The 24811-nt window shown below is 38.5% G+C and overlaps 1 protein-coding gene across 4 annotated transcripts in view; it reads right to left on the bottom strand.

Moving 5' to 3' along the window:
- Positions 1-24556, bottom strand: part of RBMS1 (RNA binding motif single stranded interacting protein 1) — a 202415-nt gene extending 177859 nt beyond the window's left edge. For 2 of the 4 annotated variants that reach the window (XM_036071011.2, XM_036071010.2), the window contains exon 1: positions 24348-24556. In XM_036071011.2, coding sequence (XP_035926904.1) covers positions 24348-24422 — 75 coding nt within the window. In that variant the 5' untranslated portion in view covers positions 24423-24556. The remainder of the gene's footprint in view (positions 1-24347) is intronic. The other 2 variants (XM_036071017.2, XM_036071019.2) reach the window with 2 other exon arrangements.
- Positions 24557-24811: the final 255 nt, after the last annotated feature.

The raw sequence follows: 24811 nt of genomic DNA on the forward strand, positions 1-24811 counted from the left end.
TAGATCTCTCTCTTTGCCACAGACTTATGCAAACAACTTGAAAATTATTCTGGGGAAGCACTGAGAGAATTGTCACAGGACAAGATATTTAATTACAGGAGATACACATTCTGGAATGTAACTCCATAAATGAGTTAAAAAAAAAAGAGAGAGATTTCAAAAAATAAAATTAAGGAAACAAAAAGCTGACCTCATAGTGAATAGATAAAACAGTGAAAAGTAGGGAGGAGGGCGGGATTATAAATCTCTGAAAGGAGGAATGAAAGAGAAAATTCTCTCTTTTTTAAAGATTTTATTTATTTATTTGAGAGAGAGAGAGCGAACATGAACAGGGGGAGAGGGAGAAGAGGACTCCCTGCTGAGCAGGGAACCCAATGCCGGGCTCAATCCCAGGACCCTGGGATCATGACCTGAGCTGAAATCAGATGCTTAACCGCCTGAGCCACCCAGGTGCTCCAAGAAGATTCTTAATAGAAGATGCTCGACCTGCACTGGCAGCATCTGAAGCCTAATGCAGAGAACTATGATTTTCATTGAGCGTGGAGCTCTTGAACCAAGATGGTAAGACTGCGCAGATATATTTTTAAATCCATGAGGCTGTTGGGCAGGTGTAGATGTAAAAGAAAAACAAATCCAAGCTGGTGTTCTGCTTGGAATAGCTCCACATCACAATCCCCAATATTATTCTGTACACCCAATTTATTTTTACTTTCTGGCATATATTAACTACATTATAGATTTTTTTCAATTGTCAATATAAAACAGCATCATTATTCATTTCCTACAGTGCCTTGTATATAGGTATTTTCTTGATTATATGAAAAGGGGCAATATTTGTAGATTAAATTTGCTCTATTTATCAACCACATTAATATGTTGTTCTCTTCCCCTTTTTTTATTGTTTAACCTAAGATATATTCATACTTAACTACTATATGTTATATTTTAACGATAGTGATTTGCATACATACATCTACATATAAATTCCTTGGAACAGCGCCTGGCACACAGCAAATATTCAACAAATGTTAGCTGTAATCACTAGCATTATTATTTTTGTTATTGTTGTTAAAAACAATTTACCTTACTATAATGAATTCTAATTATATCATAGCTTATACCTGCTAGGAAATTCCTACACTGTGCAGAATGGATTTACACAGTACTTGAGTTTATAAAGTGGATTTCAAATTCAAGTAATTAATGGAAAAATGTAGAATCACTTTGGCTATACATTGCAGGCACATTTGATTTTATACTTAAATAATTTTGTGATCAGTAGTGAAAAGAGGAACTAATTTTCAACACTAATTTTCTTTGAAGAATATAGACGGTACCTCAGCTAGGGGTTTCCAAGAAATCTTTGACAAGATTCCCAGAGAATCAACTTTAAAATACTTACAAAGCCTTATTATGCTTAGAGTTACCCTCACCTTCACCGTTCTTCATGCATCTGCTAAATTAATCTCCCTAAAATGTTGTCATTCTTCAGCTTAAAAACATTAATGGCGCCCATTGCCCAAAGGATAAGAGTAAGAACTTTTCACTTGCCTCATCTTCCTAAATGGTTTGCCAGACTGAATGCACACTGCTCCTCCCATCCCCTCAAACATAACAAGGCTTTTCTGCCACCGACACCACTCGTCGTGATCATTATTTCTTTCAAGGCTGAGCACAAATGTTGCCCCATCCACAGAACCTTTCTGACCTCCCCTAGAGAGAAGTGAGCTCTGTTTCTCCAGTTTTCTGTTTCTCCAGTTTAATTATGTAGTACTTCCTCGAGTTATGCTGCACTCTCTCTAAGAGTGGGGATATGTCCGACCTTTGAATCCTCCATATGCCTAGTTAAGAATATGCGTGCAAAGAACATTATTATGGAAGGATATGTAACAAGACACCAACATAAAAATCATGACCTAAGTTCCTTAAGTTCCTTGAAGTTACTGTAAATTCTAAGAATGGTCTCCCTCGGACTAATGTCTAGCTTAACTTAACATTTTTATGTAGCATTTAAAAGAAGCAGTACACACTGAAACACCCACATCTACATACAACTCTCTACTCTTTCATCACACTAACATACTGAGCTGATGAGGATGAGCTGTGGGAAAGTGGGTCAAAGAGGTGACAGATGATCTTCAGCACCTGTAAGAATGAGACTAAAGTAAAGTAGACACCCCACTAAACTATGAGTTACAACTGGAACAATGTTTGGAAGTCATTTTGGACTACCTGAAAAGTAGATGCCCAACATGAACCATAACCAAAAGAGCAATTAACATTGGGCATGGAGAATTATTTATTGGAAATAAAAATCGAAAACCTAATGTTAGTATGTACAAAACTCAAGTGCATCTGGGATGCTACAGGAAGTTGTAATTATTGCCCTTCCAACAAAATGAAAAACAACTAATATGATTCAAAGAATAGAAATATTTCCATGTGAGTATAATCTTAAAGTCAGAACTCTTCAGTCTGGAAAAAATATTAATTTAAAGGGGATATTTTTAAAGTTTACAAATTCATAACCAAACTTCTTCCTTAAATCATGGAAAATCAGGAGTGGAGGAAACTTTTGATATGTTATTTTCTTGGGGGAAAAAAAATGCCAATAGTACTTCAGAAATGTGTGTGGATCACATTGCTTTCAGTGTCCCAAACACATAAACAGGTCCAAGAATGGTCTAGCCACACTCACAGATGATAGATCCACTGGTTATTTAAGGGATATTTGGGGCATTTGGTTGACCTCGTCCAACTGTCAACTAATACTCCCCAAAGTTCTTCCCTTATTTCCAAAAGTAGGATCAAAATCATGTTTGGAAAATCCTTGGTCTAACTCAATATAACCTTTCATATATTCTAATTATAAATGGAAGCTCACCAAGTATTTTGAGAAGTCAGTAGAAGGATTTATAAAGGATTTATAATCTAAAAGAAAGTAAAGGACTATAAAGAAAGTTGTCTGTATTGAGAGCTCCAAACTCAGTTTAGCTTTAGGCCAGGGGTAAGGGGGAGGCAACCATTTAATTGTTTATTGAAAAATCGTACTTCAGATAACTTTTAATTTTTTGATGTGCTCTAACACTCAGCCATTCAAATATCATGATGCAAACCTTTCATAGATCAGGTTGACAGTGTTTTTCTGAAAAAAAGACTGAAATTTTTACTGAAAAAAATCTTTTGGCTGTATAACAGGTCAACTTTCTGTCAAGCAGTTCAAACCTCTCTAGAAATGTTCTTGACAAATTCTCAAATTTTAGACAACAGACTAGAAAGAGGAGGTAAAAACAGTTGTAACCACTGGCCTACACTGAATTCAAGCCTTCCTCTCAGTATGGAGTTATGTGATCTTGCTATGCTTTATTTTTCATGTTGATGTAAACTAGTTTTCATTATTATAAAGCCAAACATCCCTGGGAAACTGACAGGAAAAAAAATATTACAGAGAAAACCCAGTATGTGTATTAAATATACATAGTTATATTACTAAAGCATGGAACTATAAGTCACTCTTAAATATTTCCCCTTCCAAAAAAAAAAAAAAAAGATTGCTCCAGTTACGTATCTTTGCCTCTTGTTGCCATCAGTACTGAAGGATCAACCCTTCAGGTATTGGCTATAACTACTAGATTAGCCTAATCGAACTTTAATAAACACAATGTGGATTTAACACTTAGTCTGTGTTCGGTTTCATTTTAATCTATGATATTCTCTTGCCCCATTGCATTTGCTATTTTTAGTAAATGTCTGAAAGAGGGAACCAGGAAGTGTATTTTGTACTAATTTCTAGTGTAAAGTTATTTTCAAACAAATAAAATTCACTTTGTAATAAATTTAAACACAATCTCCCTTGTTTATATAAGCTTACATAAAAGTCCAAAGAGCTGAATGCTTAGGCTCAGTTGCAAACAAAATAAAAGTATTAAATTCTTTGACAGTCAAAGAAATAATTCTCATTCAGTGATCCCTTTATTATTGCTATCTTTAGTTTCCATGGGGGTTTGTGTGAATCAAATCAAATCAAATCCCACATGCACTTAGATAGAATTACAAATGAATGTTCTCCATTCCTGTTTAGGTGAAGAGTTCCAAGCATGACTATCATGTGAGTATAATGGCGGTCTTTTAACAGTCCTGACATAAAAGGGCTGTTCAACTGTGTTGTTTAATTGTATATATTCCAGTGCTAGGCAACTCTCCAAACCTTATTGTAAACATTGTATAAGGCCTGTAAGTTCAGGAAAATAATGGAGAGTTCAGGCTTTTTATAGTTAACTCCACGTGACAGTTGACTTCTCCTTAGGATTTTATATATTGTTTACCATGATTAGTGCAGATTGCTTTGTCACATAAAACAAGCTGACATTTGGAAGCTCAGACTCATGTTATGCTCTAAGGGTGTCATTTTTTCCTCCATGAACACTGCCTTGGTACAGCGTTTTGTTTCCATGTCTATAGAAAAAGGTAATCTATTGCAAACTGATGTACAGTTATGTTAAGGTTAGTAATACAACAGAACATAATAGAAATATATAATCAGTAGCTATATTGAGCAGGTATTAAGTATCCTGGTTATTATGTTACAGCAAGAGAGAAATTTTAATTTGATGGAAATTATACTTTAACTGTATTTCTAGACAAAAATTCATGTTTTTGTACACTTTTGCAGGAGTCACTAGTTTCTGGTCACTGGTGGGATGATTAAGGAGGAAAAAAAGGCAGAGAACCACAGGATAAAAGGTAGTACATTTCTACCCTTTCGTTTTATAAGAATGAGGCTCATTTACTGTTCAAAGGACATTGTTTATACATTCCAGACTTCCATCTTATAATTGCTCCAGGATTTGTAAAAAGGAAATCTCAGCAGGGCAGCAAAATTTATTCAAAGCAATAGCTGCACATAATTGGTATAAAATACCAGAACAGTCTGCTCTGAAAACTCTTCTCAGCAACACAGATTTCCACTCCCTCAACTGTCTTTCCATATTCAAATAAAGTTTGCCTTCTCTTCCACTACTTGAACCTTTCCTTCCCCTGCCAGGCTAACATATTTTTTTAAAAGGTCCTATGAAGAATTTTCAACACAAATTATATGGGAAACTTTGACACCCATTTAGTTTTATTAGTGTTTACCTGGTTACCATGGCAACAGATAAGTAGGATGAACCCTGTTGTGGAAGAAAAGTTGGTTTTAGGTTTCATATTTTCACAGAATGTTGTAAGTTTGTTATGTGTTTGTTTTTTTTAAAGATTTTTTATTTATTTATTTGACAGAGAGAGACACAGCGAGAGAGGGAACACAAGCAGGGGGAGCGGGAGAGGGAGAAGCAGGCTTCCTGCCGAGCAGGGAGCCCCATGCGGGGCTCGATCCCAGGACCCCGGGATCATGACCTGAGCCGAAGGCAGACACCTAACGACTAAGCCACCCAGGCGCCCCCGTTATGTGTTTTATCACACATAAAAATGAGTAAAAATTTCATTGTTGTGTTAGTATCATGTCAAGAAATCCATTAAATGAACAAAAGAAAGGAAGCTTAGGTCTGAATATTATGATACAAACTTAAGAATAAAGGAAGGCGAGTCACAAAATGTGACAGAGCCCATACCTTACCATCACAACCTTTCTCTAGCACACTGTGTTCCAGAGTGTTAGTTGAGCTTCTGACGAAATGCCTTCAAAAGTGATATGGAAAGAAGCAAAATCAACTGCTTCTTCCTATTTAAAGTGCCATTTTCATTTTAAAAGTTATTTCAACAAGTTCTTTTTGTGTGTTAACAAACAAGCTTACAAGAACTTTGCTAATTTAACACCACTTTAAAATGCCATTAGATAGGATTTTGGCAGATGTTTCTTTACAGACATGAAGGGGGATTTGTGGATGATTTTCTTGTTGTTCTTTTTGGAAAAGAAACAAATCTTCATGAAACTGGAAACATCACCTCCCAATATTAAGGATTAAAAAATGTTCTTGAGTGGTGATGGTTGCACAACAAGGTGAATGTACTTAATGCCACGGAACTGTACACTTAAAAATAGTTAAAACAGTAAATGCTATGTTATGTGTATGTTACCACAGTAAACAAAACAGAAACACTCTTGAGCCATTTTCAAAATCTGTCATATTGAACTTAGAACTCGTTCCTTTTAAAAGGCACAGTCTCACATATAATCTTTATGTCCTATTTAAGACAGGTCAAAGAGAGTATAATTTGGAAAAAGGTAGGCAAAAGGTAGGCTTGAGTAGAATGAGAATAACATGAAAACAGATATCCACGAACTTAATGCCCTGAGAAGCATTTTCAGCTGTATTACAGGTAATATACTATGATGTGATAATGTGCTTTTCCTTATGAAATAATTATGAGCTTCAAGTGATTTTTTTTTCAGATGAACTCCAAGAGAACTCTCAGATCAGATTGAAGCATTTTATCATAAAGCTGAATACACACACACATACACACACACATATATGTAATACATACACATACACACATACATATATCCCATAAACTCAAAAAAATAAACAAAAAAATGAATGAAGCTACTACATATCAAAATCTTGAAGATACATATCCCTTTAATATATTATCAGTCATATATTCTTCTAGCTATGTACACATTAATTTCCTATTTTCACTCTTTGAATATCTTCTTTGTAACCAATTCCCTTTGCATGGAAGCAACTAGTATGGTAATTAAGGATCAAATATCCAGAATAACTACATCATGGAAATAAATGTATTTTTTTTTAATTGAAGTAGACATCTTAATGATAAGAAACCTGGACACAGTAGTCATTTTAAAATAGAATTCAGTCTAAATAAATATAACCAAAACTTGTAAAGCATATACTATGTAACAGGAAGGGTTCTTGTATTTCTTGCTTTGCTTTTATTATCCAAAGCCTTAGGACCTGCTCTACCTTAGTTGCTTTCAATTTCTTTTCTTTACATTCCGGTGACCAGTATTTATAAGGTTCCTATATATGGAGGATAGTAATCTGAAAATCTGAAAATGCTACACCCAACTTCTTACTTCAAAATGGATTTCATACAGGAATTAAACTGGGTTGTGCATATTTACCTAACAATTTGTTACAATTGCAGAGTCCAATATGAGAGCCACCAGCCACATGTAGCTAAAAATGTTAAATTCAGTTCCTCCATTGCACTAGCCATATTTCAAGTGCCTAATAGCCCCCATGGGGCCAGTGGCCACTGCATCACAGTGTAGATACTGAACATTTCTACCATCTCTGAAAGTTGTACTGGACAGGGATGCCCTACAGGATTGCTCTAAAAAGCAAGCTTCCCAAATTTACTTGGAATGAGGTGTTTTGAATTACCTTAGAATGCCACTTCAAATGGTTTGATATCAACACTTGTTTCACTGCTTTCAGCATCTATCTGTTACGTAAGGCAAGGGACAACTGCACTAGCAGCTAATTTCTTAGAAAGTTATCCACTGTTGATAACAGTGATGTGATACTATGTGATACCACTGACAGGCCTGGCAAAATGCTTTCCACATTCCACAAAACGCAATCCACTATGTGGATTACATCCTACTATGTGGATAGTAAGATAAGTATCGCTTATCTTATTCGAGTAATAATGCAGATTTTTAAGAAGGCAGTAAGTAGCAGTGTTAATTAAAAGAAACAAAACTGGGGCGCCTGGGTGGCTCAGTCAGTCAGGCAACCACCTCTTGATTTTGGCTTAGGTCCTAATCTCAGGGTCATGAGATCAAGTGCTTAGGGCTCCACGCTCAGCGGCGAGTCTGCTTAAGAGATTCTGTCCCTCGAGAACTCACACACACCTTCTCTCTCTCTAAAAATAAATAAATAAATCTTAAAAAAAAAAAAAAAACACAGAAAAGAAACAAAACCATCCGTTAAGAAAAGTAGTAAGCAGCCATTCATTTATCCAACAAACATTTAAGGAACCCCACCCTCTGTCTCTCCACCCTATTCTATGCCCTGAGAGGCTGACCTATAATGACCTATGCATCAAAGGAATCCTCCTCCCTCCAGGTTCCTACTGGTTCCAAAAGAAGGCACAGGCAGGAGATCCCTCTGTGGGAAGAGTGAGGGATATCTGCCTAACATGGGTTGCCCTTGGTCCTCAGCTGAAGGTCACTGCTCCTCTCTGGCAGTCCTCTTCGAAGGGCTACCCCTCTAAGTTCCAATAACGGCTGCCAACCTAGCCCTTCAGACCCTGCTTTAGCAAAGGTAGGTGCCCATCTTTTGCTGGCCTCAGAATATGTCATTACCCCTTTCTGGTTTCCCTAATTTCTGCCAACACATTTGTAAATATTCTTATCTATTCAACATCCTTTAATTACCAAGTTTATGTTAAGTACATACCCTATGTTTCCTGCCAGAACCTTGATAAATATAATCACACACCCTTCCACCCAGTTCTAGGCCCTTAGAGACCTCCAGCTAATCCTAGGAAAATATATTTCTTAGAAATGTAACCCTTTTAAAAAATTAAAGTGTTTTTCAATAATAATGCCCCAACCACGTTATTTAAAAAATGACACTAATCGAGTAGAGACTGTATTTTAACGGGCCTCCCATTTCTATACACATGATATTCGCTGTATTTAACTTAAGGCAGTCATTGAATATTTTGTTTCTGTACTTCATGAAGTGCTTATGTGACAAATGACAGACGAGCTTGATAGTAGAAATGGGGTCTAGGCATGAACAAGGAGTCCAGTAGTAAAGCTAGAGACTGATAAAATTATTTAGGTAATTTAGACTAACAGCCCATTTTTAGCCGAATCATGTGTGTATTTTAAGCAGAAGCACTTCATCCCTAAAGAATTCTGCCTGGGCGTCATATTTCTCTTTATCATGTTAGTAAACAAAAGATATGGATTCAATTTAATCAACATTTATTAAGTACCTACTATGTACAAAGCATAAAATAGGCACAAATATGAACATTTGTGTGTGAACAGTTATTTTAAACTGTTACTAAATATATATATATAATTTTATGCTATGCTTTTTTCTTTCCTGATATCTTCTGACTTTTTCAATCTTTTCCCCTAACATGTAAATTATATTATAATGTAAATTTATTATACAGTAAAATCTAAATGAAATGCCACTTGCTAGGAGTTAAAATATAATAAGAAAAGGAAAAATCGAATTACTAAACTCTCACATCTCATTTTAAGCATCCTAAAAACGAGATTTTATAAACCGCTGAAGAGTGAATACATAAGAGTGAGTACATAACCAACACAGAATTTGATATGTCTGCCTCAATTTGCCTGTATATTCTTAACAACGGGGGTAAAAAAATTGCTCAAAAGCTTCATCATATGTTGAGGAAGTTGGATGAAAGCTACTCAAACCAGAAACTTTTAGTTTAGGAAAACTTGGACCAGACAGGAAACTCCCTGTATATTGAGAGATAATAATTACTCATATGCTTATTGGAACCCTAACTTTCTTCTTGTACTTTATGTCACGCTCATTGAACATGTATGTTTTAACCTAGGCAGATAATGCACAGGACTTCTAAAGTGTCAAGTATGCCCATCCACCTTCCATAGCAGAATATTAAATAAGTAAAGGAAATCCAAGTACAGGCTACTTTTGTGTTTGGGTAGAGATTCAGAACAATTTACACACAAACATCAACAGTAAAATGTGCTGGACCCACATGTTTTAAGATGATTTGCTTGATCCACCTGAGAGAACTTCCTAGCTCAAGCAGTCAATTGCTCTTAAAAAAAAAAAAAAAAAAACACCTAAAATGTCTAAAAAGGCATGTCTCTCCCCAACTTTTAAACACACCCCCACCCTGGAAACCTCCCTGGCTGTGACACGTGTCAACCACCAATGGTCCACAAACAACTCTGCTGTACAAATACAGAGGCCCTAACAGTCTTTCCATCGCTCACAGCCCTTTCTGCCATTTCCTTCTGTGCATCCCGTGCCTTCCAGAGTTTACCAGTTACGGTTACACACACTTACAGGAAGAGAAACAAAAAGGTTTGAACCAATCAGTGAAGAGGATCCTTGAGACAGTGATGAAAAAAAAAAAAGTAGCTACAGTTGTACCCTGCTCTACTCAACCACACATTCCTAAAATGTCGGGTGTAAACCAAATACAACAAAACATCCTCATCCTTTCCAAATGACTGAAATGATTTCACAAACTATTTTTCTTAATATCTCGTTAATCTTTAATAGGCCACGGTTCCTGATGGCTTTAACTTTAAATACACTTTCCATCAAAGACGTAGTGATCCACAATAACCTTTGAAATATGTAAATGAACTGAGGATACATTTTTACCGGTGACTCTTTTAGTAAAGTGTGGAAAAATCATTCTCTCTTGTTTGTTTAATATACCCTAATTTCTCCTGTATTTGATTTCCCTGACGCATGGCACAAAGCGAGGCATGATATTTTCAGCTAGTGTACTTAATCAGTGTATGATAAAACAGCATGAGGGAAAAGCTATGTCCAAGTGGTATAATGGGCTTATTGATGCCCCCTACTGTGCATTTTGTTTTCCCAAGGTGCCCCTCATAATTGACTAAAACAGAGTTCCTGAAGCCTGATCATATGATGAGTGCTGAAGGCCTCCAACTATGTTCAAATATCTCATGAAAAAACAAGAGATGCTAGAGACTAGCATGGTGTGCTTGGCATTAGGAAGAAGGTGGTTCCCATCAGAGTGGTTGGCTTCAACAAATAAAGGAGGTGTTAATCAGAGTCTCTCCGGGGCTTTTTCTGCGGCAACCAAACACATTACAGTAGGTGGTGATGGCAGGACAGAAAAAGGTTAGCAAGAATGAAGTAGTTGGGACTCTATTAGTGTGGGAAAGCTCCAGGCGTGTCAAGAAAGTGAGAGGGTTTTGGCTCCAGACCCAGGGCTGCAAAAACAAAGACCCTTAGGAACACGGTAAAGGAAGAATCCAGAAGCAGAACAAGGTCCTGAATGGGCCAAAAGCCATGGAGGATGAGCAGAGCCCAGCTATGGGCTTCCCAGCTAAGCTGCAAGGTTAGAAACATGAGAACAAAGCAGGATCACCTCTGGAGAAGCAACCAGGCTAGTGGAAGGGAGTGCAGAAGTCTCACCGGCCCTGCCTGCGGGGGTGACCTCAGACACAGTGACCACTACTGGCCTCTGATCAGATATTGGTGACACTGGCCCACTCACACCCCTCAACCTCTGTGATAAATCTCCTGGAATGACTGCTAGAACTGTGTGTGGCCCCTCTTTTCTCTTCCTCGTCTTCAGGCCACTGCACTGACCAGTCATGTGAGATCAGGCCTGGGCCTCCCCCCCGGCCCCCCCACTCTGTCCCTCAGAGCCAGCCCAGCTTCTGTCTTTCCACTTTGGGTAGCTTTCCTCACCAGCACAGTGAAAGGCTTGGACCGGATTATCTTAAAAGTTCCCCCCAGGTCTAACATTCTGCGATTCCTGGATGTTACCAATTCCCAGAATCATAAAATTTAGAGTTGAAAGGAACTTCGGAAGTTGTCTATTCAACCTCCTGCTCAACCTGAACTAGCCTAGCCAGAGCTAATAAGCTCTGAAAGTTCTATGCAGTTGTTTCTGGCTGGCTGAATACAACAATAATCAAAGCTTGAAAACCTTAACTATAAAGCATGAAAAAAATATGTGTAAGATTTTTTAAACATCTAAGAAAAAGTTTGAAGGAGCCAACGCCCGTGGAGCGGCATGTTCTATTGCTTAGAAGTTCATACCTAAGCAACGCTTCCCAATCTCTGCACAATTTCCAGAGCATCTTGAAAAATCACAAACGGTCTCAGAAAATTCTCCAAACAAAACTAATTTTCAATTTCTCATCAGGCTTGTAAGTTTATAAGACAGGATGATGGGATGGCACATCAAATAAGGTCTCAGAAAGGAGAATAAAAAGTACTAAGGGGAAATACAGTGATACTTTGAAATGCATTCAAGAAAAATCAAAAAGAATGTCATCTGTTCTTAAACAGTGTGTTTTAGTTAGTCAGCTGCTTTTCAAAACTAATTTTGATCTCTAGTAATAAATATTCTCTCTCCCTCTTCAAAAACACTATTTTCTTAACAGGGTCTATGCCAACTATCATACTACAGATCTTGAAGAAATCACTGGTTGTATTTAAGAAACAAGCATTTAAAACAACAATATTTTCCATTGTGTCTTATTATTAATTACTTAAAAGTCATAAGTTTGCAAAACAAAACAAATAAAATAAAAGTCATAAGTTCACCAATAAATAAGAAGAGCTATATTTACAGTTTGGAAGACATCAAATTCTCCCAAAATTAACATACAGATTTCATTAAGCCCAGTCCACTAAAAATGCTGTTATTTCTTTTTTATGGAAATTAAGCTGATTCTAAAATTTATAAAGAAATACAAAAGATCTAGAATAATTAAGACCGCTTTGAAGAACATACACTTAATATACTGCAATAGTAATTATGACCCTATAGTACTGACACAAGGATCCACATGGAATCACACAGAAAGTCCAGAAAAAGAAACATATAAACATGGTCACCTGATTTACAATAAAGGCCACACTGAAATTCAAAGGGGAAAATGAAAATATCTTCTCAATAAATGGTGCTGGATCAACTAGATACTCATATGGTGGCGCATGGGTGGGGGGGCATGGACACGACTAAAAACGAATCTTGACCCTGTCCACACCAAACACAAAAAGACAGGTGTAAGACCAATGGTTACCTTTGGGAAGTACAAACTGGGGAGAGGGACGTGAGGGTGCTTTTCAGGTGCTAGAATGTTTTATAGTGACCTGGGGGGCCATCCCACGAATACAATAATCTCTATATTTAAAATTTGTGTACTATACGCATGTTCTACCTCAATAAAAATTTTAAATAAACACACAAGTAAACAAAATTATCCCACTGTGCTCCACGATGGCCCAAATCATGTCTTATTTACATATTTGCACCTTCCAGGGCCCGATACAATGCCTGCTCGGTGTTTGTTGAATTTAATTAAATTTGCCAGGTAGCTCCAACTATGTGATTTTGGTACAATATGTCTGAGTCATCAATAGCAGAACTATAGCTGCGCGCTTTTGGCAGACTCCTTTTAAATTCCCAGTGCATTCATATTTAAAATATCTGGCTTTTTTTTCCCCCCAAAAGAGGGAGATAACATTTGCATATTGAAAACCAGCCCCATTTTCAGGGTTTAACAAGATTCAAATCAAAAAGGCAAAGGAAGAAAAACAAAGAAAGGTGCTGCCATGTGGCGCCCTAGCAAGCAGATGTTCATTAGGGCCCAGACACACAGATTACTATCACAATGTACTTATCTGCACACGCTATCATCAGACCACACAGTCAAATCAAATTTTGAAGGCTCAAAGGATGTGCACTGAAGAACATCCTGTACTGCTGAAACATGAATTTGAATTTTGTGACAGAGACAGAGGGGTAGAAAAGAACACCAGAGATCACCCACTGTCATTTTAAATCCTATTTATATAGTAAGAGATAATCTATTCTTTAAGAAAGCAATCAAAATCAACATTTAAGATTTCTACTATTAAAATGAAAATCTGAGGAACTATGACCGAAGAAGAAACATACCTTTTTTTCCCAGTCTTTAGCAAATGAGACAACACAGAATATGCTTGTGATTATTTTTAGATAAAGAATTGTTTTGTGAAATATTCAAGAAATAGAAAAAGGTGGTTATATGTGATTTTAAATATTAGTTTGGGTGAAGAAAAATGTAAACGGCTTACCATTTCACTACCTCATATTTAAATTCTAATCTCATTAGGAGTACGCATTTGTCATCAAAATACTTTCTATTATGCTAATTATGTTCTCTTTTGTTCAAAGTATTACATCATGTCTGCACTTCTGTAACTACATTTATACATTGCCAAATAAAATTTTATTTTAAATTTCCATATAAAATTGGATAAGGAATCAGAAAGAAAATCTGATTCAAAGAGGCAATTGTAGTTAGCAAATTCTTAATCATAATCTGTAGCATTAAGAGGTAGTAAAGATTTTTTTTTTTTTTAGTCACATTAAGTCAGACACACTTGGTCCCTGATTTGGGCCGACTGCAGGGGGACTAGCTTGTCTGCAACAATCACCCCGCTAGATTGACCAGTAGCACAACACACACACCCGTGGCTGGTCAGAAGTAAGTCCAGAGTGACACCACTCTCCCAGTGCAGGAAGAAAAGCTGGGGGCAGGAACGGAGGAGAAGGGAAAAGAAGGAGGGAGGAGGGGAAAAGGAGTAAAGAGAGTGGAAACACACTCTGAGATTGCCCAAACCCATGCACTTTATTCTCACCCATTTTCATTTTGCAGGCCCTTGGGTCTTGTCTAGCTCTTCACCCCAGAGTCAAGCCACAATCCAGAAACAAAATACCAGGGGTCCATGGTCTGAATCATCCTCTTAAGCACTGACTGTTCTGTTTTGACTTCCTCTCAGGGTAGGATTCTTAACGTGTGCTCCACAGGCTGCCTCGGTAAAAATTGGAGGTGAAGGGGAATGTGCCACCATCAGATTCCCAAGGTCTGGAGTTCCCCTATGAGTTATGAGCCATTGTTGGACCAGGACTAGATGAAAATAAGGGAAGCGATGGAACTGGACAGTTTGTTCTTTGTTGTTTTGTTTCATTTTTGTTCCCAGCCTCAGAAGCTGTTTGCTTGATTTGATGCTCAAGGAGAGCAAGGAAAGCTGGAAGGCTGTAATAATCGAGCCAGTGATAAGCAAGGGATGAAAAGCACTACTAGAAAGCTTTGGACCGTATTTTTTAAAGTGAGATTTTTGGCTGGGGTGGGGGACCAGCACAGGACAATAGCTGAATAGGAAGCTAGTCTCCCAGGGACTGAGGAATAAGGAGGGGTCCCAGGGCCTCACTCACCACACGGGGAAGCTCCAGAGTCCACACCTCACAGGACTTCACCAGCCACACCTCCCATCTCTTCTGTAAACCCAGTACCAGTCCTAGAAGCTTAAAGCCCTACTGAAGGACTGCAAGGGAGCTCCCGTCTTCCCACTGCCCCTCAGGTGAGTTAGGAAAACTTACCCACTAACCTGAAGGGGGCAAAGATGGGTTCCTGGAACCTGGAATTCCAACTCTGAATACTCATGCTCTCCCCCTACCCAAACATTGCCCAGCACAGTGCTTTGGTTCTGTGATGAGATTAGTATGGAACAACTATCTGTGAATTATAAAGTGTGCTATTTTTACAGGCTCTTAAAGGTTTGCTGGGGACCCTATCATTAAGAATAACAATTTACATATGAAATATATTAGATGAGTTTCAAGTTCTAAATAACTGATAAGTGAACTTTTTAGAACAAACTTGAAAACAATTCACTTGTAAGTTAAGTTATTCCCAATCACTGAACAAATCACATAGAGCTCTAGAAAAACATCATCTGCCAGCTATAGAATTTTTGCTATAGAAAATTTTCTGGTAGCCATTTCTTTTAGGGCTGTTTAAATAAAAGTGTGCAAATAATCACGTGGAATGAAACCTAAGAAGAGGCTGAGATTAGGAAGGTTTTTTCTTAAGGCTTCATTCTTTAAAACAATGGAAATTAATCAAAGTCATGCTCTGTAGGAGGCAAAGAAGGTTTTGGGAACACATCAGTTAATGACCTGAAAATAAAAACTGGCAATTTTTTTTTATTAATGTCTGCATTGGTCAAAAGTCTGTTTAGTGATGAATCCAAATGCTGTTGAGAAGACAAAGGTAAAGTTGATGGTATTACAAATTTCTAATAAAATTTAATTTTGCTTACAACCAAATATTTTATCTGAGACCTTATTTTATAAGCTGTTATTGTTGGGGCATATGCGTGGCTCAGTCGGTTAAATGACTGACTCTTGATTTCAACTCAAGATCCTGAGATCAAGCCCCACATCAGGATCGCTCAGCCAGGAGTCTGCGTCTCTCCAGAGTGCACATGTCATATGCTATATAGTCAAGGAAGGGCTTAGAAGTTCTCCAGTACAAATATACTACCAATTGCAACTCTCAAAATCACCATGTTTAAAAAGTGTTAAATAGGGAAAACAGCATAGTGCTACTTGAGGAGCTTAAGTATAATAAAAATATAAGTTTAACATCTAAAATTCATTTTTGGCAACTTTGATCTCCCCCCACCCACGAAGAAACTTAAGAGCGGTATTCCATGATGTATCCATCCAATTCTGCCCATTTTAATTAGTAAATTTTTCAGCTGATTAAAAAAAAACAGAACCCGGGACGCCTGGGTGGCTCAGTCGGTTAAGCGGCTGCCTTCGGCTCAGGTCATGACCCCAGGGTCCTGGGATTGAGTCCCACATCGGGCTCCTTGCTCGGCGGGGAGCCTGCTTCTCCCTCTGCCTGCCTCTCCCCCTGCTTGTGTTCTGTCTCTCTGACAAATAAATAAATAAAATCTTTAAAAATAAATAAATAAATAAATAAAAATAAATAAAAATAAAAAAAACAAAACCCAAAACTGGTATCATCTAAAATGGGGCCAACACTTGCAGAGCTGGGAAAGTATGATGCATTTTTCCTACAAGATCGATAAAAATTATTTGTGATACCTATGAAATGATTTAGTTTTGTTGCACAAAACCTTTCCCTGAAATCACTCCTCATCTGGGATGAAGCCCAATAGCACCTGCTGCTCAATGGGCAGCCAGAAGGGTGGGTCCATGCTTCCCAATGAGGCAAACAGAGGACAATATGAATCCTGAAGGACTTAGTTTCATTTGCAGAGATAAGAAAGCTTTTTTTAGAATTAAAACTGAGAATGACCAAATAAAAAGAATAAATTGTTTTATCTATGAAAGATCATGAATAATAAAAAATCTGTTATCTTCTGAAGAAATAACAGCTCACATTGGATACATTATCAAACATGTAGATTGCAGGCACATGATGATATAATTAGCAGCATAACAAAACTCTAGACATTTTCTCCCTTTGCCGCGAGCAACCCTAATAAATAAGGAGAAATAAACATTTCAAATGGTTTAAAACAGTAAGAGTAACAATTCTGTATAACCATTATGTCATCATTTAAGCATTATATTCTCAGCCTGTCACAACTGAATAGGTTGGCTTAGTAGCACATTTATAAGCATAAAACTTGAAAAATAATAATGTAAAATAAAGTAACTGAATATGAAACTTTGAGGCGAAGGAGTTAAGGTAAAATACCAAAAAAAAGTGTTATTCTGTAAAATTCTAAGTACTCATAAGAGGATTAAAAAGGGCACAAAATACAAAACAGTGCTGATTATAAATTCAAGAAATTTTCACTCATTAATCTAACGCCCCAATTTCTTTCTAAAATTCCCAGGTTATTGTGGCCTTTATTTGCCCTTTACTTTTTCTCACAAAACACATGGCAGAGTTTTTAACCCCACAGATGGATATCTTAGTGCTTTCTCTGTCACTCAGACCCTTAGTATGCCCCCTTCCTGGGTGTATGATTTTGTAAATATTTTTCTTCACTTCTTTCTTGTATTGTGTCTATTTTGTCTTTCCTGGTAGCTGGTGAGATGCTGGAGAGCAAGGACCAGATATACACTCCCTAACCTTTTCCAATATCAAGTGCACAGAACGGTGCTCTGGGATCAGTCCGGAAATACAACCTATTAGTTAGTATTTCAGTCCTTCGTGAACCTTCATGAACCTCAGCAATTTTTCAACAAGCTTAAAAACTTAACCTAATTCCAGAATATAGATGTTACAGCCAACATTGGAAATCATCTGCCAGACATTGTGTTTATAGTACCAGAGTTATAAGCAAGTTAACTGTTCATATTAACATCTAATCTCACTTTTAGGATTTAGGTTTTCCTATTTGTCATCTAGAAACTGTTCTCCATCCTCTAAAATGACAAATGCATCCATTTAAGAATTAGCTAAAAGACAGCGTATGGAGAGGGAAGTGTTCAGTTCTGCATGTTTTCTTTCCCAGGAGGTCTAGGTGTTGATTTTTGCCCCCCTCCTTTTTGTCTCTCTCTCACCATCTTTGACACACTTCTTTTCCAGTGCTTATTTGAAAAACTAAAATATTCATGTAATTATGTTAAGGGGACAAAATACATTAAGAAAAAGTAAGGAATTCAGCTATGGGAGATACATATTCAGTTTATTTTTGGCTTAGCCATCACCATCCCCTTTACACTTCCCCTTCATATTAAGAAATGTTTAGGGGCGCCTGTGTGGCTCAGTCAGTTAAGCCTCCGTCTCTTGGTTTCAGCTCAGGTCATGATCTCAGGATCCTGGGATGGAGCCCCTCATCGGGCTCCCGGCTCCAGCTCCGTGCTCAGCACTCAGCAGAGAGTCTGCTTCTCTGCCTCTCTCCCTCTCCCTCTGCTCAAGCGCTCATGCCCTCCCTCCCCACTCCAAGCGCTCGCTCCTGCTCTCCCTCTCTAAAATAAATAAATAAATAAATATTTTAAAAGAAATAAAGAAATGCTTAGTTTCTATTATCAAATTTGTGTGTATGCTCAAATTTGTGTGTATGCTTCACACACCTAATTCTAAGGAGACATTTTGCTGTGTATCATCATCTGGCCAAGCTCCCACTGTTAAACGTCTGTATCATCCAAGTGCTGCCTCTCATGAGGCACTAACAACTTCCATCAGGTTTTACTGTTTATCCATTAAAATAACAGAACAGAGAAACCAGAACATTTAAAATAATTCCACATAAAATCTCCAAGTCCAATGTTCAATTTTGAATATATAGTTTGATTTTACACCAAATATTATGACACTGCATTTACATCACTCACATATCATTACTACATTTTCTTTAATAAAGCTATGTTACATTGAATATAGTACTTCCACTTACGACTGCTTATTCCTCTAATCCCAATGAATGGGATAACAAGCTAATCCCAAGAATGTCATGTTTAGGGTCATGCAACAGTCAGTAATTGAGAGATAACTAATTTTGAACACCTCAATGCTAGTTTACATTTTAGTTGTTATCCATTAAATGAATAAATGTTTTTATCAAGTCTGAAATACATCTTTTAAAAAAGGCAATATGCTTGAAAATTGAGCAGGAAAAAGTCTGAACTGTGCAGGTGGGCACCACTGACAAGAAGCAAAGACCAGGCTAATCACCAGTTCATCACATGTAACACTTCCCCCTCAGTCTAATACTAGGAGATTTTTTTTCTGGCACTATATGCTTTAATGAAGAGTGCACAAAAAGGTACTTTGATTCTATAAGTTAAGCCCTGACCAATTAATATGTGATTCCTCTTAGGGATCTTACTCAATTCATAAAACAGCTTAACGTTGTCATGATAGGGACAAAATAAATCAAAACACAAATCAAACTATAATAAGATTTCCATAGAAAATTAGACTGGATTATCACGTTTGTTGACTTTGGTCTACAACTTTTTTCCTGGTCTAAAAAGATTTTGCATATACTTATTCCGAATAATAATAGTCACTAACAAGCATTGATTTAGCACCTACTGTTCTGTGGATCAGGCAAGAAACTAAGGAGGTGTTGATATCCCTTGCAGAGAAACATACAGTGGGATTGGAGACCATGCTTGGGGAGAATAAACGTTAGTGAACTGAGCATCCAATAAAAAACAAACTAGACAAAAAATTCCTCATCCTTGAAAAGAATGAACAATATTTAAGTGTCAATATGATTTTACTAAGCACTTATCCTTCCATTCTATATATCCCTCATGTGATTTTTCCTGGTTAAGCAGACATGGGGGAAAATATTTTATTTTCTGAAAACCCTCTATTTAATAAAAAGAAAAGGAAGAAAGACCCCTTTGTCTTTAACTAAGACCCATAACTTAAAATTTCAGTACTCATTAAATAAGCTGGGGTAATTTTAAAGTTCCAATAAACCATTAAGCAAAATACAAAGTCTGAGCAATATATCAGTAAAGCTTAACATTTTTTTTCTTGAAACTGTATTACATGGAAATTGCCCATATTTGAACTTAAATTTAAAACCAAGATTGCCAACCACATGAGGTATATCTAGTTATACTAATACTAAATGATTGAAAACTCTCCTATTTCTCTTCACTTATCTTTTCCTGTTTCTTTCTAGTAGCTCAAGATTTGGCTCCCAACATATAAAAATAAAATAGACACTATGGGAAATCCAAAAGAAAGCTACTTGAAGGGAAGAATGCTACAATATTGCATTATAATGCATCTTCATTTTAACCGTCCCATGACCTTGAGTCTTCCAACACCACTTCTAGATAGCCACACTCTCCCACTCACCTAAGGAACTAAGGTGTATTCAGGGTGTAAAATATTGTATGGCTGTATTGATACATTTAAGCAAACTTTATTCCCTGTATAAATGTGGTTACTTTTTAGGACACAGAGCTCCCTAAGTCTTAATATCATCCCTCTGTATGGCCCAACCACCTTAATATACTCAGTAGCTCTATGTATCAAATCATAACCCCTAATTCCTACAGAAACAGACTGATACATTATTCCTATGGCTACTAAGTAAAAGTTAAGGAATTCCACAAAATGTTAATGCACACGAAAATTCAATTCAGAAAAACTACTTTGCTCTAGTAGCCTTTATTAATACAATCCCAAATTATATCACTCAATATTTTTCACATTTTGAAACTTAGGTTCAAATATGTTCTTTAGCATACACTTATACAAGAATAGCTTTAAAAGAAACTTTTGTTTCAGAACATTTCATATACAATACTGTTTATGCATAAAAATTTTAAGAGCAAGCTTTGAATATGGTATATTTTATAGAAATATCTTTTGATAACTATGAATAAAGATCACAAATGTGTCAAATTGCATTTAGTTGGTACAAAATATTAGCTAAGCATGTAAAGAACATTTTGTACTTTCCTTTCTTCAAAAGAAATAGAATAAGTATTTCAATTCCCATCTGTATTTGCATACATGCATTGGCAGTAATGTATGTTGTAGTATCTTTGAAATAAACAGACCTTGAGGGGTACCTTTATACTAAGTGAAATGAAGACAGCCAATGTTTGAAAATATGCACATACAAATCTTTAGGTTAAAATACGTTAAATTATCAGGTTTTTTTGGTCTGTGTAGCTGAAAAGTGGATACCAAATTTAATTTTTCATAATATAGCATAGGTCATATATAATTCAGAAAATCCTTTAGAACAATATGTGCTTATGTTTACGAAGCTACATCAAACTACCTCTTAGAATGAACGTGTCAGGTGATAAAGAGAGCCTGCTGTGATAAGACCACCCTGACAGAGGAACACAAAAACACCCAACAAGCATGTAAAATCGGGTTACTTGCAATCTGTGTCACTCCACACTAAGATATTATGAAAATTTCACAATCTCCTTTATTTCCCCTCATGTCCTGCCCTTCCACAGCATCCTCAGATTTACTCTATGTTTAATGCAGCTGTACTATTTTTCTAATGATTTTCTCTTTCTGTCAACGTACAAAACATACTGAGATGGTCACACACTGTAACAGAGCTCCATAGATTTTTGTTGTTGTTGTTGTTAATAAGCGTAGAAGTAACTAACATGTTTTTATGGGGTTAAAGTACTAAATAAAATTTCCAAAACAGACTCTGATTGGATGAGTAACTCAAGAAGAATTATTTGACATAAGTTAGTTTTGTTAAGTCTGGTAACAAAATTCATTTCAAGTGCCATTTTAATTGGTATGTATTCCTTCCAATGAAAAGAAATCCAATCCACGTATTCTTTCTTGATTCAAAACCATCACATCCATCTTTCGATTGCAGGTTTAAGTCAGATATCACTTTGTAAACAACCATGCCATTCCTCAGTTTTTGATATAGCTTCCAAACAGAAGTTTCAAAACAACTCTGACTAGCAAACACATCACTGTACTTTAAACAGACTGATGTTTTCTAGCCCATGTTTCAGGAAGGTTAAAAGGCACACGCACCAAAGCAAGGATCATCACTGTAGACAACAGATTCTAAGTGAGACTATTAACCCTTTAGGTAGATTAGGCAACACTTGTTTTTAAACTAACTACAAATCAAACGAAGTCTCTCTCTCTCTCTCTCTTTTTTTTAAATTGACTCATACTACCATGTTAGCAACAAACATGTCAGGGAGAAAAAACAGAGCTAGGTGTTTCAAACTGTGCTTACCTAAAATCTGCACATAGTCACTTTACATTTTAGGAGATGTCCCTTTCTGAGATAATGAAGATTCTTTACAATAGGGAATTTAGGTTTAATTGTCGAACTTGAATACCATGTTATATAGGTCAAGTCAGTAATGTGCATCTTTCTCCCGAAAGAATGAAATTCAAGAGTAATAGGATTCCCGATTTCATAGTAGAAACAGCAAGATATGTTTTGAGAATGTCATTTACTGTAACACAAATCAATATTAAATGCTTTATGCAGGAAGCACACTTTCAGAAAATGAGCCCTAAAGCTTTCTGGGCTCCGACCCTAATTACTAGAGCAGGCTCTTGCCGTTCGTCTCTCTCTTCAATTATTTACGGGGCAAAAAGAGCCAAATGGCATTGCATTAGCTATATTAAATGCTATGTACTTGGTTTCTAACTTACTAATGGTACATAAAAATTACTAAGGTGAATGTGCCTGTAGAAACATGGCCCTTTTTCTTCGGCACCTGAGTGTTTGTATTTATTATTCATACAGTTAAGTGTTGAATAGGCTTCCTTTAGGCACCCAATGCTGCATAATTTAAACAAGTGCATTAAACATATATGATATCGAAAAGGTAATGCATTGATTATACCTCAAAATTTCTTTGAACAACCTGTATTTACAATGTAGCTCACAAAAAAATGAGCGCCTACTTGGGTCCCTGAAAACAAATATGTGGGGACCACACAGAAATGAATACTGGGTATCCTCGCTTCTACCATCTTGCTGCTTTCTGGCCACCCAAAGTAAGATGCGAATTGGGGGGAGTAAAAAGGAGGCCCTTGATTGCTAGAAAATTTCTGGTCTCAGTGCTGACAAGTGTCCTTTTTTATGTGAGCAAATACAGAGCTATGTTGTAGGTACATAACATGGACCACACACACTGTAAGAAAGGAAAGCTTATCAAGTTCGAATCAGAGATTCTTTGCACCAGGCCAGGAACGTCCTCTGCCAGCAAGGAGGACATGATTACAACCTACCAAAGGAAATTCAAGCACTACATCCATACTTGATTCTTTTGTGATCTAGAAGGGCACCCGGAGTAGTGATAGAAGACGCTAATCGCTGAAGAAGGCTGGTGCATCCAACTTCAACCCTCCCAGATTATGAGAGAAGCTTCCAAAGCAGTGAGACGCTCACTCTTCATGGGCCCAATACATACATACATACATACATACGTACATGAATGTATTTTTTTAATGCGTTCGGAATGCCTCAAATCTTACTGTAAAAAGGTAGGCCCACTAACAAGATACCCAGGGTCCCCAGAAAGTCAGTTGCAATTTGTATGGCTATATGTCACCAGCTGTGTTACCTAAGAGTACTCCAAGGCCACTTTTGAGAAAGCACCATTGGAAATGGATCTGTGGTCCACATACACGGTAGTATTCTTCTAAACTAAAGTCACTTCTTTGCACTAAATCTGCCCATTGTCCCTCCTTTGCAAAAGCTACAGGGAAGATTAAAAAGGACATCAATGAACGGTGAGTGAACTTTGGCCACTTTTCTACCCAAAACACCAGCGTAAAAGTAGGAATCAGTAACCAGGTGAAGTGCCACACCGCACAAAGATCAAGGCGAGGGGCGGGCGCGCAAGGCCCGGAGGCGGGGAAGAAAATGCCCCGTCCTTCCCCCCACCCCCCCTCACGCCCCAGTCATCGCGCGCGCGGGAGGTTGAGGGGCGTCCCTGGGGGGGCGGGAGGCTGCGCACCACTCCGAGGGAAGGCAAGAGTTACGGCTCGCAGGGCGAGGCCCAGAAGAAGCGGTCGAAAAGCCGCGCCGCCCGCGGGTCCCGCCGCGGGGCCCCAAGCGTCCGCAGCCGAACCGCCAAGGTTCGGCGAGGGGCGCCGCTCGGCCCCGCGACCCTCCCGGCCTCCCGGGCCAGGAAGGGGCCGGCGGCTCTTTCCTGTCTAGTCTCTCCCCCCACGGCTTTCTGTAACCCGATCCCCGCACTCCGCTCCCCGGGCAGCCGCCGCCCCGCGCGCCGCCCCGCGCGCCGCCCCGCGCCACCCAGGCCAGCGCTATAGTTAGCAACCCTCCATCAACTCCGCCGGGGGTGGCGGGGGCTCGTCGCGCGCGCCCCTGCCCGGGCCCGGCCCGCGCGCGCCCCCGGCGTCCCCCGCCCCCCCGGCTCCCCTTTACCTTCGCTTGAAGATACTGGGGGTAGTAGTAGGTGGCGTACTGAGGGTACATCTGCTGTTTCCACACTTTGCCCATGAAGCTGGAAGGGAGCCTGCCGTGAGCCTGCCGTGCAGGGTCGCGGGCACTTTGGGGTTTCCAAGTCTCGATCTCTCCTGCCTCTCCCTTTCCGGAGGCGGCGGCGGCGGCGGCGGTGGCTGCCGCTGCTCCACCTCCCAGCCCGGACCAGACGTCGTCGTCGTCGTCCTCCTCCTCCTCCTCTTTCTTCTCCTCCTCCTCCCAGGCAGAGAGAAAGACACTGCAGAGCGGAGAGGGCACCCCGGACAGGGCGCTCCCACGGAGTTGCCTCCCGGAGCCCGACTGCTCCGAGGCTGCCAAGGGCTGGCGCGCGGGCCGCGCTCCGCTCCGGCGAGCAGGCAGAGCGGGGCTCGGAGGTGATCAGTACAAGTGGAAAGTGCTGCGGCGGC

This window comes from Halichoerus grypus, chromosome 4, assembly GCF_964656455.1.
Source record: "Halichoerus grypus chromosome 4, mHalGry1.hap1.1, whole genome shotgun sequence".
Taxonomy (NCBI): Eukaryota; Metazoa; Chordata; class Mammalia; order Carnivora; family Phocidae; genus Halichoerus; species Halichoerus grypus.